The sequence below is a fragment of the Candoia aspera genome, chromosome 5 (genome assembly GCF_035149785.1).
Source record: "Candoia aspera isolate rCanAsp1 chromosome 5, rCanAsp1.hap2, whole genome shotgun sequence".
NCBI classification, from domain to species: Eukaryota; Metazoa; Chordata; class Lepidosauria; order Squamata; family Boidae; genus Candoia; species Candoia aspera.
Genome location: NC_086157.1, coordinates 13,907,858 through 13,922,090, shown reverse-complemented (window position 1 = coordinate 13,922,090; position 14,233 = coordinate 13,907,858). Strand labels below are relative to the sequence as shown.

Genomic DNA, 14,233 nt, shown 5'->3' with positions numbered 1-14,233 from the left:
GGTGACTTTGGGCCAGTCACTCTGTCTCTCGGCCCACTCCACTTCACAGGGTTGTTGTTGTGGGGAAAGTAGGAGAAGCATTATGTACCCTGCTTTGAATTGTACAAAATAAAGGTGGGAAATAAACCTAATAAATAAATACTTTCCTCATTCAATATGCTACTAGTTGAAAGCCAAGAAGGTAAGTTTGTGCTGCTTTTTTTTTAAAATAAAGAATCCTGTCGGGAAACTGAATTTCTTATGAGTAATGCATGATTTTCAACAGAAAAACAGGCGGAAAGCTAGATGGTGTGCATTTTTGCACTACTGTGCTTAAGTTGACACACAAGTGATATAAATGTGAAAAGTACTAGAACGTGTTCATTTGATTGGAATGCATGTGCATGTGTATGTATGCAATACAGGTAATCCTTGTTTAGTGACCACAGTTGGGACCGGAAACTCAGTTGTTAAGCAAAGAGGTCGCTAAGTAAAACCCTGACTGTGCTTATGATCTTACTTCAGCTTTTCTTTGCTTTACAGACCTGTGAAGGTTGTAAATGTGAGGACTGGTTATAAAGTTACTTTTTCATCACTGTCGTAATTGCAAATGGTCACTAAATGAGGCAGTTGCTAAACGAGAACTACCTGTATGTGCACTCTGTGGTTGCTCTTGGTTCCTGTTTCTGTTGAGATTCAGGATGCCTCTATATATGCATATATGTCTTGATCTTCAAAGATACTCTAAAAGCTCCACAATCAATAAGACAAAAGAGCATCCACAGCTAAACTCTGCAAATCTTCATCAATGTATTGTAATTATTATTATACTTCCCTCCCTGCCAAGTTTCTACACCAATAATCTCTTTTGTTTGGCTGACTCTTTTGAGTTTTGACTTTGTGGCAGAGCCAGAATGTTGGTGGTGCATCCATCCTTGTGCTCTCAGTGGCTTTCACAGGCAGTCCTTGACTTAAGACTATTCGTTTAGTGACCGTTCAAAGTTACAACAGTGCTGGGAAAAGTGACTTGTGACTGGTCCTCATACTTGCGACTGTCACAGCATCCCTATAGTCACATGATCAAATTTGGGGGGCTTGGCAACCAACATGTATTTATGATGGTTGCAGCATCCCGGGGTCACATGATCACCATTTATGACCTTCCCAGCCAGCTTCTAACAAGCAAAGTCAATGGGAAATCTAGATTTGCTTAATGACCATGTGATTGACTTAATGACTGCAGTGATTCACTTAATAACTGCAGCAAAAACAGTCATAAAATCAGGGGTTACTTACTTGACCGCCTCACTTAGCAACAGAAGTTCCGATCCCAATTGTGGTCTAAGTCAAGGACTGCATGTACTGCATCTTCTGAGCCAGCTCCATGGGTTAAGGACTGTGGGAACCATTTTATAGTGGTTCTCTTCCTTTCTCCAGAGCTGGTTCCAATCAGTATTGGGGTGGAGATTGCTCCTATGTGGGGTGCCACAGGTTCTACCCTCTCCCCTCCTTTTCAACATCTATATGAAATGCTGGGTGAGTTCATCCACCAGTTTGGAGTTTGGTATCATCAGAATACCAAATTCTCTCTTCTAATCCTGGGCTGGCTAAGTGAGGCTACCAAAGCTCTGCCTGGAGGCTGTGCACATTTGGATGGGGAGGAACTGTCTTCAACTCAATCCTACCAAGACTGAGTGGCTGTGGGTATTTGGGCCTTCCAGATCTGGGGATATTCCACCTTTAACCTTGGATGGGGTCAGACTTCTTTCAAGGTCAGTGCGCAAACCTGGTGTCTTCCTGGACTCGCAGCTCCTACTTGAAGAACAGGTGGCAGCTTTGACCAGGAAGGGCATCACACCAGATGAAGTTGTGGTGTGATGCCCTTTCTTAGATTGGTGGGCCATTCAGACAGTCACTCATGCCCTAGTGTCATGGTATGTGGGAATGACCTTGGGAGACATTCCAAGCCGCAGACTAGGCAACAGACAAGCGGTAGCTGAGTCCACAGAAGGAATGTGGGTGTGGCAAATGTCTCAGAAGGGACCCTCTCTAGTTTCTTGTAAAGGCAAGAATGAGGGGGAGAAATGTACTTTCAGACTTGAAAGATTCTGTTAATGTAACCTTACAATAAAGTTAGAGCTAGTACTTCTGGGTGTGCTTCTTGTCTGGAGTATCTTGCAAGGCTGACACCTAGTCACCTCGCGACTTGACTACTGCAATGCATTCTACATGGGGCTGCCTTTGAAGACTACCTGGAAGTTTCAACTGGCCCAGAATTCAGGGGCACAAGCAGTAATGGGCATGTCTCAGTATGCCCATGTAACACCTTTGCTTTGCAAGCTGCGCTGATTTCCAGTTTGCTTCTGGGTATGATTCAAGATTCTGGTTGTTACCTGTGAAGCCCTATATGGCATACAGCCTGGTTACTTGAGGGACCACCTGTCTCCCATAGCATGAGCCTGGCCGATTCGATCTGACAGGGTTGGTGTGTTCTGGGTTCCCTCAAACCTTGTTAAATGTCATCTATGGGACTTCAGAATGCGCCTTCTCTGTAGCAGCCCCTGCCCTCTGGAATGAGGTTCCTCCATAGATCCAGATGGTCCCCCCTCTACTATTTTTAGAAGAGCCATGAAGACCTGGCTCTTCATTATATCCGGTCTGTCATTCTTGCCATATTTCCCCCCCCCCATTTTTTTGGTTTTATTGTAATTTGTTTTGACTGTGGTGAACCGCCCAGAGTTAGGTGGCATACAAGTTTAATAAATTATTACCTTGTGTTGTTTATTTGTCATTGCATTCTGTGCATTCTTTTGAGCCCTTTTGTTTGTGAAGATTTCATACTGCATCTTCAAATACAAAAGATACTGTTGTTTGGTCAGGAAAGCTTAGGAATATGGTGTATGTACTCTATTCCTGCATTTTGCTGCAAAGGCATGAACTTGCTAGTTTCGCATATGAGTACTCTTTGTGTGTGTATATGTGTGTGTGTATGTGTGTGTGCTACTAAATATTACTAAGGTTATAAATGCTGGCAGTCAGGCAGGGTGGGATTTTTTAAAATGTTTCCTAGAGTGGGGCCTCTCACCTCGGCAACAGCTCTTCCTTTCTTTCATTAGCTAATTATTTTATTTTATTTATTTATACTTCATGTTTCGTCACTGCCCATCTCAGTAAGAGCGACTCTGACTCTGGGCGGCTTACAATAAAATTGCAATAACTACAGATTAAAATACAATAAAAACAAAATTCTTCATAAAAATATAAATATAAAATATAAATTCCATTCATAATTAACAACCAGATGATAATGTTCATTCTAGCAGGAAGAAACTACAATTCTTGTGGTTGTTAAAAAAGTAAATCTGCAGTTGATTTACTAGGATGGAGAGAGAGACAGCTCTTTCCCTGACAATATGCAATACTGTATTAGGTTTAGACAGATAATATAGATTTAGAAGAAGAGGACTATTTAAAAATATTTTAAAAGTAGCCTCTTAATGGACTAGTATTTTCTATCAAGGTGACTTCCTCTCTTGCAGGGAATGGCTGAGTCTTGTGGGAGAGATCAAAAGCGGAGAGCTAGCCTCTCCCTCTTTGCATTCCTTTCAACTGGAGCCCTTTCATCCCTAGGGCAAATGGTTCCTCTGCGTTCAAGGAAGGCTAGGACTAAGGCTACCACATCAGGACTGCAAAACTACAGATGGCAATAGAGAGTCTTCTATATCTTTGGGCTGATTATCTAGTAGTTGTCTTTGTTTCTTCAGCCCAAGAGGTAAGTTCTGAATCCCAATGTTTTCCATGGCCAAAATATTCAAAATTGTTTCCAGTTTTGTCTCCACCAAAATATGGAAAAGGTTTCTGCCAAGCCAGGCTGACAAATCTGGAATGCAGTGTTTTCTGGAGGTTTAAAACAAAAATGATTTTCCATTTTCATACATAACATTCACTGTCTCTTTACCTTTCTCTATTTGTAAACCATTATTTGAGTCATATACTGTCTTCTGTTCTTTAAACTTTTCACCACTGTTTCTGAGCATCTCAACTCCATCCATCCATAGCTTTCTCCAGTCTTCCCCGCTATTTTTTTATTTTTGCAATTTTTCCCTCATTAAGGATCTGTATATGACAAAACTACCCCGATGTACTTAAATCAAACTGATAATGAATAAAGATGAATAGAATACAGAATTAATTATAATTCTTGACTTTAACTTGCTTTATTCTATGACACATTTAAATAGCCCATTCCCACTGCATTCAACTTACTTTTGCATTCTTCTGACATAGCCAACTCTCACTTCAATGCAGACAAAAGCAGTCTTATACACAGCTGTTTTTGCTTCTTATGACAAGCCTTTCTTCCTTCTAGCAGACCACATAATACCCACTACTTTTCTACTGTCAGCTTACACTTTTTCTTCATTTCACCTAACACTGTTTACACTGAAAATGAATGTGACTGGGCAACATCACACATCTTTGCCTCATTCCATTCTCAATACCGAACCATTTGCTAAACATTTTATTTCATTTATCCTCATAGTTGCTTTACTTCCATTATATACCAAGCTTATTGCATTTACCAAGCAATCAACTGCATTCAACTCCACATGGCATACAAAAACATTACATAATATAAAGTTATGCTTTATATCATCAAACATACAACCAATTTTCTTTGTTGCATTCATAGTATAATTTATACTGCTGAACTGCAAAAGTCTGGTCTGCACACCCCATGCCCAGCTTAAAGACACAATATACTTTCCAACTTTTCTTCACTGGCATTAGTCAGATTTCTGCCAAACAACTTCCCAGGCATGCTTAACATTCAACTGTCCAGTACTTTTGCATTCACTCTTGTGAAAAAGGGAACAACGACAACATTCTTCCAATTGTCAGGCACAGATATAGGATAGGAAATAAGAGATTTAAAATACAGGAAGGCATATTCTGGTTGAATGTTAGCAACCCTTTCTAATAGTAAGAATACTTTGGAAATGGAAGCAGTTAGAGAGGGATAGGTAATTACCCAGAGGCTAGATAACCATCTACGGGAGTGTTTAAATTCCTGTAGTATTGTTATAAAAATATAAGAACATTCTATGTTGTGAGAAAGTTGGCCTAGGATAGCTGGGGAGGCTGAATCAACAAAACACGTCCTTCTAAAACTATGTATTCCATAATGCTTTAGAGCAGTCTGTTATTGTCACAATTTTAAAGTCCTTCCACTGTTGCCATGGGGCATCACAATCCACTTTTTTGTTTGTCGACTCAGAATGTGTGCATCATATTGACTGAGGTAAATCTGTTTTCTGACTCCTCAGGTTTGGCTTAATTTATACTGTCTTGTGTATATTAAGTCATCTTCTCAGTGTCCAAAATAAAGTGATTTGACCTTATGGTTATTAGGCTTGTTTCATGACCGTTACCATTTTTCCCCTAAAAATTGAAGTATTACTTTTAAATAATTGCTCTGTGGATGTCAGGAACTTCAACGTAATTTGTTAGTGCTTTACAATATTATTACTACCACTTTGACTTCAGCCCATTCCTTTTAGAATTCTTCCTTGACACACTGTAATCTCAGACAGAAGTATAAAGGCATAATCGAGTTGTAGACAAGCCTCTATTTTCTAGCTATCCTGTTTGTCTCCTGGCTTCTCTCCTCACTGCCCAAGCTATTACATCCTCATCTTGCTTATGTTTTGGGGATACAAATAGAACAGCAGCAGTACCTCTTTCTCATCACTTCACTCATCAGTACACCTGTCAATGTACGCTGCAAAAGTGTTACACTGGTTGGCTAGTCAAGTCTATAGCAGCTGTGTGCTCTTTTAAATGAAATAATTCCACCCAGGTGTGATTAGCAGGAAGATGAAAGTCAGATCCTGCCATTGTGGATGTGCAGCCAACACCATATACAGGCCAACTGCCACTCCTGAATTAGCATCACTCACTGTACTATTGCCAACATGAAAAAAAAATTAAAATAGTATATGGATGCTGCAGCCTAGACAGCATTATTTATTATTTAAAACTCTTCTACATCATCCTATTAAAAGAAATCTCACACTGGTTTACAATTAAAAATTATAATTGCAATGAAAAACAATAAGCATTTTGAATGTGATTTAGGAACCATCATGGAGCAATAACCTGGCCTTCCTGGCAAATAATTCAAGCTTCTATTTCTTTTTATAGAGTTACAACCCAATTGGTCTGCAAGGTTGACTGGTTATTTCAAGCGATTATTTAAATTTCATAACCCAAAGCCATGTGTTGCTGCAACATAATATGTTAATTTGTTTTGCACATGTGGAACATTCCAAAGAGCAATCAGTATTTTTCACCCTCCAAAAACTCAACACTGAGCAAGTGCAGCTAGCACACCACATGGAATTCAGGCTAAAGTATACAACAAGTGTAGATGACTGCCACCATCCTGTCTATCCATCACTTCTCTCAAAGGCACCCACAGATGTAATACCATAACTCTAACCTTATAAATTCTGAGACCAAGACCAGCTGAGATTCAGAGCTTCAGAAATGCATGAATACACCACTCCCTCCACATTGCTCAAAGTCAATCCTCTCCTCCTAAGCAAGGCTATACTATACTTACTATAGTTTCAGCAACATCTTTGTCATTATCATCTCCTTGTCGCTGGTTACTCTGCTGAACAGTGTTGGATTTCTTTGATTACCCCTAGGATTATCTGGGAAGATTTTTTTTCCTGTCCCAGCAGAGGTTATCTTCTTCAGCAAATTTCAGAGATGAGCACAGGATCCCAGCAATTAAGATGTGTACCAGGTACATTTATGGATGCCATTTTGCACACCCTAAGTACTGTAAACAGCATGCAACTAACCTTTCAATATCACTATAATGATATCCTAGCCCAGTGATGGTGAACCTTTTGGACTCAGCATCCCAAAAATTCAGAAAATGCCAAACTTGACTCTGCTGGCATGTCACCCCCCCAAAAACAAAAGAGAAACAATTCTTTATATATTCATTTATTTAAAAAAAAATACAATCCAGGCTTCCAGTGGGAAACATGGCCGACTGAACAGCTGTGTCCACAAGCTCCGCAGACAGAACTGACAACGCAGCGCTTTTTTGGGCTTGGGCAGGCTTTTACCTGAAGCTCAGAGCTTTTTCATGAATAAAGAAAAAGCCTGGAATCATCCCATTTGTCCTCAGAAACGGCATCCTGTAGCTAGAGAATCGCAAACAGTGTTCGTGACAATCTGGTAAGAGCCGCCGGGAGGCTGAGATGTTACCATTTCCAACCCGCATTGTAGCCTTAAAGAGACACTAGGTCAAGCCACCCCATTTCTAAATCACCCAATAAATATATAAGTTTACGTACCCCAAGAGAAGCTTTCTAGAGCAAGAAGAAGCGGACTCTCTTGGTGTTTGTTATTTCTGGATTACAATTTTTAAAAATGTTTTTAAGTTTTGGCTTCTTTTCTCATTTAAATATTAAGCAGAACTGAGAATAAATAATTGCTAATTATTTTTGTATTGAATTTGAAGGATTTACTATCTTCCTACATGCTGAATCTGCCGTTTTGAATTTTCTGTTTTCACTTTCTTTGGGAGTTGTTTGTTAGCTTGCTAGCACATTTTCTCTTGTGTCAATTTCATTTGGAAGTTTTCCATTAACTTATTAACTCCTATCTTCCTGAGTCAAGTATCCAGGGGGCGCCATAACTACTGCCTGAAACATGGAGGATTTCAAGGAGACTTTTTCAGAGTTCTGTTGATCTTTTCAGATTTCTGTCAGGCTGTTTTGCAGAATATTTGGGACACTGGGGAAGATATTATTTCTAAAGTGTGTCATCTGGCTGAGGAGATTATGGAAGAAGATGAAGATTTTGGCAAGGATGGAAATGTTTCCATTGACAGTGAGATTGAAGCAATGCCAGGCAAAGATTACATTCTGATGCTGAAGTGGTTAAAGCGACAGTCTGAGCTGCAAATTACAAAGCTAGTGGTTTTTCTGATGGAATGTTATTGGAAAGAAAAGGTTCTGTTCTGTGAGAGGTTTCTTGTTGAAAAGTCTGAGTTTCGGGGGGCAGTTGGGCTGTTTGATTTTTCTATGAAAAGTGTCTTGTATGTAATATGAAGATATGTAAATGTTCTGGTATATTTTGAAGAGGGGTAAAGAGTTAAGAATGTTTATTGGCATTGATATTGAGGCTTGTATGAGTTCATTCTTCTTTAATAATTCAGATTAAGATTTATTGGATAATTTTTAAGGTGTTTGATTTTTAAGATTTATAAGGTATAATAATAATTGCTTGGTTTTAGGTTTAATGGGGTTAAGATTATTGTAGTATTATTAATTATAAAAGTAGACAACTTATAATTTGATTTTTACTATAGTGGACAGAAATATACAGAATAGTGGTAGGAAGGAAGTAGTTAAATAAATGTTTTTGGGGGGAGGGAAGTTGATTTAGAGGTTTATATATTCCTTTTTTTAAAAAATATAAGGGGAAGGAGCAATTGTATTTAGTGATTTTTACAATGTGCTAATGGTATGATTTATAGAAATAATGTAATCTTGGTTTGATATAGAGTAAGGGATTAATTATGGAAATTGTTGTATATTCTTGTTGAAAGTCAGAAGTCACTTCTTTATGTAATCTTCAAAAAATATTTTTCTTGTGTTTCATACTTTAGTTTTTTTCTTTTTGTAGTTTTTTGTAGTTTTTATCTTTTTTCTAAACTTAATAAAATTCTTATTTAAAAAATACAATCCGATCATGGGTAGTGCTATTATATAAAGAAATGTTTCTTTGGTAACTCAAACAGGGAGAATAGTTGTAGTCGGGTGTTGGTGAACACTGGTGTGCCACCCAAAACACTGTGGCGTGTCACCTTTGACACCTGTGTCATGGGTTCGCCATCACTGTCCTAGCAGGAGGTGGACAATTTTTCAGCCAAAGGGCATACTGGATATTTGGTTCCCATCAGAGGCTTGCCTGTTCATGCTATAGTAGACACCAAGTCACATAACAACCATTTACTACAAGGCAAACTAGTGAGGCTGTCACCACCCAGTTCCCTCATATCTTCTCAATATTCCCTAGTAATGAATAGAGTTCCAATGTGTTGTCCTCTGCCACCCATCATCTTTATTTTCTAGTTATGTTTATGTGAAGCCTAGAGGCATTCCAGGAAATAAAGATAACACTTGGAGCTAGTTATGTTGGCAACTGTCCATTTAATTATTTCTTTTTAATCAGATGAGAAAGAGAGCCCAGCAGGTGCGAAAGGATATGTGTATGTCTTAGGACCTTCAACATTCAGGAGCCACTTATTTTTAAGACATTCAATGATATTATAAAAACAGCTTTATTGCTTTCACCATACCAATATAATCATCCTCTAATACTTTTGCTTGTCTAATTCAGCTCTCTTGGGATATCTAAAATTGATGACATCAATCTTATTTAAACTTAAAAACACACTGAAAACATTTATATTCACCCTGGTATTTGACATCTCACAATAATAATGCACCACTAATTGTGGCTACTGGTTTGTTTAAAATTTTAATTTTCTATTATACATGCTGGCATTTTCAATTGTATAAAAGAATTTTGCAGTATCTCAATTAAAGATGCATAGTATGATAAATAACACAGCACTATTTTAAATAAACAAATGACATGAGTTAAACTCCAACTCCTTTCAGATCACTTTTTTGTATCAGATCTGAAATCTGACACTAATGTTTCTCTACACAATATATAAAAGCAACATACTTACATTTTCAATGAACTGCATATTGGAAAGCATGAGGAAACCATTGAAGACATTGTGTAGGCGGCAATCTATACTTTTAGTTTCATGAATCAGTCTGTCCATCTGCTTCTTTATTTCATGTGTTCTGGAGATTGTTTGCTGGGAGAACTCTTGCAGAAACCGCAAAAGCTACCAAAAATGTATTTGCACAGAATTTAAATCAACACATTTTTCCTTGTGTAAGTGAAAGACAACTCTTACCACCAAAACTCTTATTTTTGTAGGCATGATTAATACTTCCATAATTAAGCACAACACTTGAAGAGAAACTGAGAACTTAAAAAAAAAATCAATTCTATGTGGTCACATTCAACTGCTGGATTCCATGAATGGGTAATATGTGATCCAAACACACATCTGATTTTGTCCTTCGCCTCCACATGAAAAAAATTAAGAATTACTCAACAACGTTAAGAGGCTAAAAGGCCAAATGCATCTGTAAAAATAAGCCGCGTCTTACAGACCGGTGGGGGGGGTTGCGTTTGACGGCTGCACTTTCCGCCACAAAGCTGCCACTGACAACCATCATCCGGAGCCCAGTCAACGCAGCGACGGGCGGGCCAACGGTCGGCGGACTGATGGAGGGGCTCCCGACGGGAAGAGCGGCTCCTTCGAAGCCGTCAGCTTACGAAAAGCTCCGGCTCGGTGAACGGAGACTGCCCCGGGAAATCGAGGCATTGAAGGCAGAAGCGGAGACGCTTCAACCGCTCAGAAAGAAAAGGCCCCGCGACCCTCCCTTCTGAACGCGCCCACGGGTTGGACCTCGCTTCAGGGCTCCACCCGCCGCCGCCGCCGCCGCCTGCCCCGCGCCCTTACCCCTGCGTCGGCCGCCAGGGACCAGGACTGGCTCCTGGAGCGAACCTCTTCGAGGGACCAGGCGCGCTCCCACAGCAGCAGCGCCGCCGCCTTCGTCGCCGGGGCTCCGGAGGGAGCCTCCGCATCAGAGGCGGAGGAGGACGAGGCCGGCGAAGACATCCCGGCTCCGAGGAAGCTCTCTCGCCTAAGCTGCGGCGATGGCGCCCGTCAGCTGACGCTGCCCACGTGATCCGCGCCTCGGAAGCTCGAGGGCGGGAGGGGCGCCTGACGCTCCGGAAAGAGGCTTCGGCTGCCGAGGGGTTCCAGACTCTTGTTTCCGCGGCGCGGACCTTGATGCAGCGCGCGAGCAGCTCCGTCTTCCGCGAGAGCCTCCGAGCTCGAGGAAAGAAGGCCCGGCCCCTCCGCTAGTGGGGGCGGAGTGGCGACCTCAGGAGGGCTGCGAGGAAGTCCCCGAGGCCCCGGTTGCAGGTTGGCGGCGGCAGGGACGCCTGGTGCGCAGCTTTCTGGAATTGCCCTTTCAATCTGTGATTATTGAATACTGTATAAATTCAGCTTTAAAATTTGTTGCATTCAAGTGTGAATCATTTTCCAAAATTGTTGAGCTTTAACAACGTTGTCACCTAATATGAAAAAGTGTCCAATCTGCTTATTACATTTCCAACAATTTTTTGTTGCTGTTTATTCGTTTAGTCGCTTCCGACTCTTCGTGACTTCATGGGCCAGCCTATTCTATTGTCTTCTTCCACTTCCACGCATTGCTTGTTTAAAAATAATTCCTTATCTCTTCTGGCTAACCTCTGGAAGTTTGCATTTAATTGGGCATATTTCCCCTTATCACTGTTGCCTTTTGCTTTCCCTCTTTCTTGGGCTACTTCTAGTGTTTCAGCAGACAGCCATTTTGCCTTCTTGGTTTTCTCTTTCTTTGGGATGTATTTTGTTGCCGCCTCCTGAACAATGCTGCCAACTTCTGTCCAGAGTTCTTCCGGGACCCTATCTACTAAGTCCAGTCCCTTAAATCTGTTCTTCACCTCCACTGCATATTCCTTAGGAATATTAGTGAGCTCATATCTAGCTGATCTGTGGGTCTTCCCTAATCTCTTTAGTCTGATCCTAAATTGTGCAATAAGAAGTTCGTGATCTGAACTACAGTCAGCTCCAGGTCTTGTTTTTACCGACTGTATTGATGTTAGATGGCTTGCCCTGATTCTAACTGAGATCATTCTATCGTTTTTTGGATTGTATCCAAGCACTGCTTTAGCCACTTTACGATTAATTATGAAGGCTACTCCATTTCTTCTCCGTTTCTTTACGATTAATTATGAAGGCTTCTCCTCTTGTCCACAGTAGTAGATCTGGTGGTCATCTGATGTGAAATGCCCATTCCAGTCCATTTCAGTTCACTGATGCCCAAAATGTCTATCTTTAATCTTGACACAGTGCTGTCTAGTTATCTCTAAATAAGTAGCACACTGAAGGAATCAAGGAAACAAGGGCTAATATTGAGAGACTTGACTGAATTTGAAAACCTCGTAATATGCAATATGGAACATTTGTTGACTTATAAATCATTGAAGTGTGACTCAGAACCTGAAGAAGTCAAAGATTAAATGGATGCATAATTTGAATGCCATGTAATAGAGACGCAAGGATAGGATTTTCAAAGGAAGAATATTAAATTTGCTCCAAATATTAAAATAGAGAAAATTGCTATGTTTTATTGTTGGCGTATCACTCCAGTTTTGATTGCTAAAATGGAGGAAGAGGAAGGAGTATTTGGTATGTTCGCTGCCTTATTTATAAAAACAATAAAGGTAGGATAGAAAATTAAAAAAATAAATAATTCACTTCTAAAAATTGTTGGAATTCTGAGAGTGCCTTGGACTGCAAGAAGATCAAACCAGTCCATCCTCCAGGAAACTAAGCCAGACTGCTCACTTGAGGGAATGATATTAAAGGCCAAACTGAAATACTTTGGCCACATAATGAGAAGACAGGACAGCCTGGAGAAGATGTTGATGCTAGGGAGAGTGGAGGGCAAAAGGAAGAGGGGCCGACCAAGGGCAAGGTGGATGGATGATATTCTAGAGGTGACGGACTTGTCCCTGGGGGAGCTGGGGGTGTTGACGACCAACGAAGCTCTGGCGTGGCCTGGTCCATGAAGTCACGAAGAGTCGGAAGCGACTGAACAACAAGACAGCACTGTGACCCGTTGGGTCATCCTTTGAGAGAAAGGTAGTGCAGTCTGATGTGACTAGAATGAACATTACATTTTAGGCTGACCATTTTTTTTTACCCCAATGCTGGATGGTCCCACAATCATCTAAGAGTATATATCATAAATAGAAAAAGAATTGTAGTGAAACCCGCCATCCTGGGCCCAATGTTTGGGAAACCAGGCTCTGCCTGTCACAAGCCAGGACAAAGGGTGAGTGATGGAGGAGCAACACCTCCTTAAAAAAACCTTGGTCCAGCTGGCCCAGCGGGTAGCACCTTGTAAGGGCCCCTTTCCAAGGTTACAGGAGAAGATGGTTAACGGTTTTGAAGGTGGAAGAGGACCTTACACCCCAACAGCAGATAAAGCGGAAGAACCATCTTCACATAGCAGTGTCTGTACTTCAGTGAAATGGCTGCAAAAGGCGTCCGTTCTCCAGAGGAGCAGCCTCTTATTAACACCTGGCAATAGGTATAAAATGCCTTCAACAACAGATGGAGCGACGCATCAGTTGATGTGTACCTCAATCATATCAATGGTTATGTCAAATTTTGGACCTGAAGGCTAGGGCGTTCCCCAGAAGCGCCACGCGCTGCCCCCGCCTGAGCGATGTGGGAAATTTGCAAGGGCTACCTGCCTCTGGACAGGGTGAGCTAAAGAAGCTAGCCCATCTATTTATTGCAACCATCAATATTGGAATGATGACTGGGAGAAGCTGAGAATTGGCCGAAGCTCTGAAGGCCTGCTGCATTAACATTGCGTGTATCCAAGAGACAAAGTGGAAAGGAGCGAAAGCTCGGGATATCGGTGAAGGATACAAACTATATTATAATGGAGAAACCAGCACTCGGAATGGCGTTGGTATATTGGTATAGTGATCAGTGAGAGGTACTGGGACAACATCGTTGATGTCCACCGAATATCTGACCGACTTGTGACTATCAAAATCGAGTCCGGCACAACTACCCTCTGAATCCTTATGTGCTACGCCCCTCAAACTGGATGCCCTGATGACGAGAAGAACGAATTTTGGGAAGGACTGGATGCCCATCTGTGAACTGTTGGCCCTGAAGAACATCTGGTACTAGGAGGCGACCTCAATGGTCATGTTAGATCAGCAAGAGATGGTTACAGCCAATGCCATGGTGGAAATGGGTTTGGCACTCATGATGGGATCCGGATCTTGGACTGTGCTGAAGCACACGAGCTGGCGGTAGCCAACACATTCTTCAAGAAAAGGCCTACACATCTCATCACCTACACCAGTGGTGGACGCAGGACTCAAATTGATTATCTGCTTGTGAGACGACGTGACCTGAAATTGGTGACTAATGTAAAAGTGATCCCTTCGGAATCAATCGCTCCCCAGCTCCCGGCCTCTCGTCATGGACCTCCAGTTGAAC

The 14,233-nt window shown here is 41.3% G+C and overlaps 1 protein-coding gene across 1 annotated transcript in view; it reads right to left on the bottom strand.

The window, feature by feature from the left end:
- The window catches only part of WASHC2C (WASH complex subunit 2C), a 78,313-nt gene extending 67,497 nt beyond the window's left edge, over positions 1-10,816 (bottom strand). The window contains exons 1-2 of the mRNA XM_063304378.1: positions 10,619-10,816; positions 9,767-9,931 (exon numbers count right to left, since the gene is read on the bottom strand). Coding sequence (XP_063160448.1) covers positions 9,767-9,931; positions 10,619-10,777 — 324 coding nt within the window. The 5' untranslated portion in view covers positions 10,778-10,816. The remainder of the gene's footprint in view (positions 1-9,766; positions 9,932-10,618) is intronic.
- Between the last annotated feature and the right edge of the window lie 3,417 nt (positions 10,817-14,233).